The 2,362-nt window shown below is 51.5% G+C and overlaps 2 protein-coding genes across 2 annotated transcripts; both read left to right on the top strand.

Moving 5' to 3' along the window:
* Positions 1-15: 15 nt before the first annotated feature.
* Positions 16-708, top strand: PHACADRAFT_62813 (uncharacterized protein; the record flags this gene model as incomplete). Its single annotated transcript, XM_007403205.1, has 1 exon — positions 16-708. A coding segment is annotated over one exon (693 nt), but the record flags the coding sequence as incomplete, so codon positions are not given.
* A 51-nt stretch (positions 709-759) lies between these two features.
* Positions 760-1,893, top strand: PHACADRAFT_155276 (uncharacterized protein; the record flags this gene model as incomplete). Its single annotated transcript, XM_007403204.1, has 2 exons — positions 760-1,120; positions 1,178-1,893. 2 exons carry the CDS (start codon positions 760-762, stop codon positions 1,528-1,530), a joined length of 714 nt encoding a protein of 237 aa, XP_007403266.1. The 3' UTR covers positions 1,531-1,893.
* Between the last annotated feature and the right edge of the window lie 469 nt (positions 1,894-2,362).

Below are 2,362 nucleotides of genomic sequence, written 5' to 3'. Positions count from 1 at the left end.
GCAGGAATCAAGCCTGTGTACAAACCATTTTGGCAGAACCTCCCATACTCCGATGTCTACACGTCCATCACCCCGGACATCCTACATCAACTCCTACAGGGTGTCGTAAAGCATCTTGTCGCCTGGGCCAAGGAGGCATATTCAGAGGACGAGATCGATGCCCGGTGCCGACGGTTTCCACCGAACCACAACGTGCGCCTGTTCTACAAAGGCATCACCAAGCTGTCACAGCTCACAGGTCGGGAGCACGCCGACATCTGCCGCATTTTGCTGGGCCTTGTAATTGATCTGCGCCTTCCAAATGGCATGTCCCACCTACGTCTTGTCCGCGCTGTCCGGGCAATCCTCGACTTCGTCTACCTCGCACAGTACCCGGTGCATAGCCACCAGTCCCTTGATGCCCTTGATGACGCCCTGCAGCGGTTTCATGAGAACAAACAGGTGTTTATAGATCTTGACATCCGAGGCGATTTTAATCTTCCAAAGGTCCACTCGATGTGGCACTATCACAAAGGTATTGAGATGCTCGGAACAACTCCAAACTTCAACACGGAATACACTGAACGCCTCCACATTGACCTTGCAAAGGACGCCTACCGCTCTACGAACAAGAAAGACGAGTACGAGCAGATGACAGTATGGCTCGAGCGTAAGGAGAAGGTTCTCCGGCATGATCGGTACATCAAATGGCTCAAGGACAGCCAGCCATCGCTCAAGCTAGCAAACGTCTTGCACAAGCACCAAGCCAGCCATGTTCTCATGACACGGGAGCCATCAGTCAAGGCCGTATCGCTGGATCGTCTCGAACAGGTGTATGGCGCCAAATACATTGTGCGAGCAATTGCAAAGTACATCGTACGTCTCAATCACCCGGATGCTTCCCGTGCAGAAGTTGTTCGTCTCACCACTACTCTTCGTTTACTGTTCCGTAAACTGCCAGTTTACCACAAGGCTAAATTTTGGGAGAGCGACTTTCTCCTCTATCGGCAGGCATCAGATGAGTACGACGCCATTTACGCAACCCCGGGTGGACGACTGAATAAGCGCGGCCAGCAAGTTGCTGGCCGTTTTGACACGGCTATTGTAAATCTGGGTACAGGAAGTGCTATTGGCGTTGAGGGTATGTTGCTACACCTTGAAGTACCACACATATTGGCTAACAAGATCCCAACCGTAGGCTATCGGGTCTGCCGTGTTCGGGCAATATTCACCATTCCTATACGCTATCGAAGAATCCTACTTCCCTTTGTAGACCCTCCAGAATATCTCGCATATGTGGAGTGGTTCTCCAACTTCACGCAGCCAGATCCCCAGCATGGCATGTACAAGGTGACGCCTATGACCAACGCTGATGGAACGCGGACTGGTGCTGTTATTGCAGTGGAGAGCATCCGCCGAAGTGTGCATTTGTATCCATGCTTCGGAGCTGTTGCGCCGCGTGAGTGGTCGAGCAGCAACGTGCTTGATGTATGCGAGAAGTTTTGGGTTAGTCCCTTCACCGACAGACATGTTTATGAAACAGTAATATAATGTCAAACGTTATAATTGGTCAATTTTGGGGGGGGGGGAGCTCTATGTTTACACTACAACGCAGCATCAGGAGGAGCTATCGGTACAAGAGCAATCCGCAAAAAATTTTCTGATGGCATAGGCAGCAACCCAAGCCCAACTCGCCTCAAATACTCTACACGCGCTGCTTCTTGAATCTCGTATTCTGTCTTTCCGATGCGCTCTAAAGCCAGCTTGAGCTCCCGGTACACCTGTCGAGTACCGGGATACATCTTGGATGGGTGGACATGCAGTACGAGAGGCCGATTGATGTGAAAGGGCGGTGAGTCAAGCTGCCGACTGCCCTCGAGTGCTTGGGTGCCTGAGCTTGAAACATTTCCTAGGCATGTGGGACTTGGAGTTGAAGGTGCTGACAATTTTGCAAAACTTCTTGGCTCGTGCTTTGCAAGGGCGGTTTGGTCCGAGTTTGGTTCTGGAGTCGTCTCTGAAGGTGAGCGTGAAGGAGTCGGAGAGTGTTCTATTATAGTGTGAAAGCGTCAGTAATATGTATGCTAAGTGAACAGCAAGTGTACGCACTGTTGATTGCTCCGTCGTCACTGCCGGACGATCTCTGCTGCTCCGTATCTTTGCCTCGCTCCCTCAATCCCACTCCCTCATCCAGAGGACCGGCTGACATGAAGCCGTTGGGCCCTGGGCCCTCAAGAAAGCCATTGATATATTGTGAGTCAGTTATCTGCGAGTCAAGGGCCCCACCAGCTTGGAAGAAGCTTTGAGTGGGACAGAAGAGCGTAAGAACAGCCTGGTCTGGCCCAGGGAATGAGAAAGAAGCAAGAGCATACCTTCTCATTCTTTG

The sequence above is a fragment of the Phanerochaete carnosa genome, assembly GCF_000300595.1.
Source record: "Phanerochaete carnosa HHB-10118-sp unplaced genomic scaffold PHACAscaffold_870, whole genome shotgun sequence".
In the NCBI taxonomy this organism is placed as follows: Eukaryota; Fungi; Basidiomycota; class Agaricomycetes; order Polyporales; family Phanerochaetaceae; genus Phanerochaete; species Phanerochaete carnosa.
Note: the sequence above shows the minus strand (reverse complement) of the source record. Positions and strands in the feature narration are given on the sequence as shown.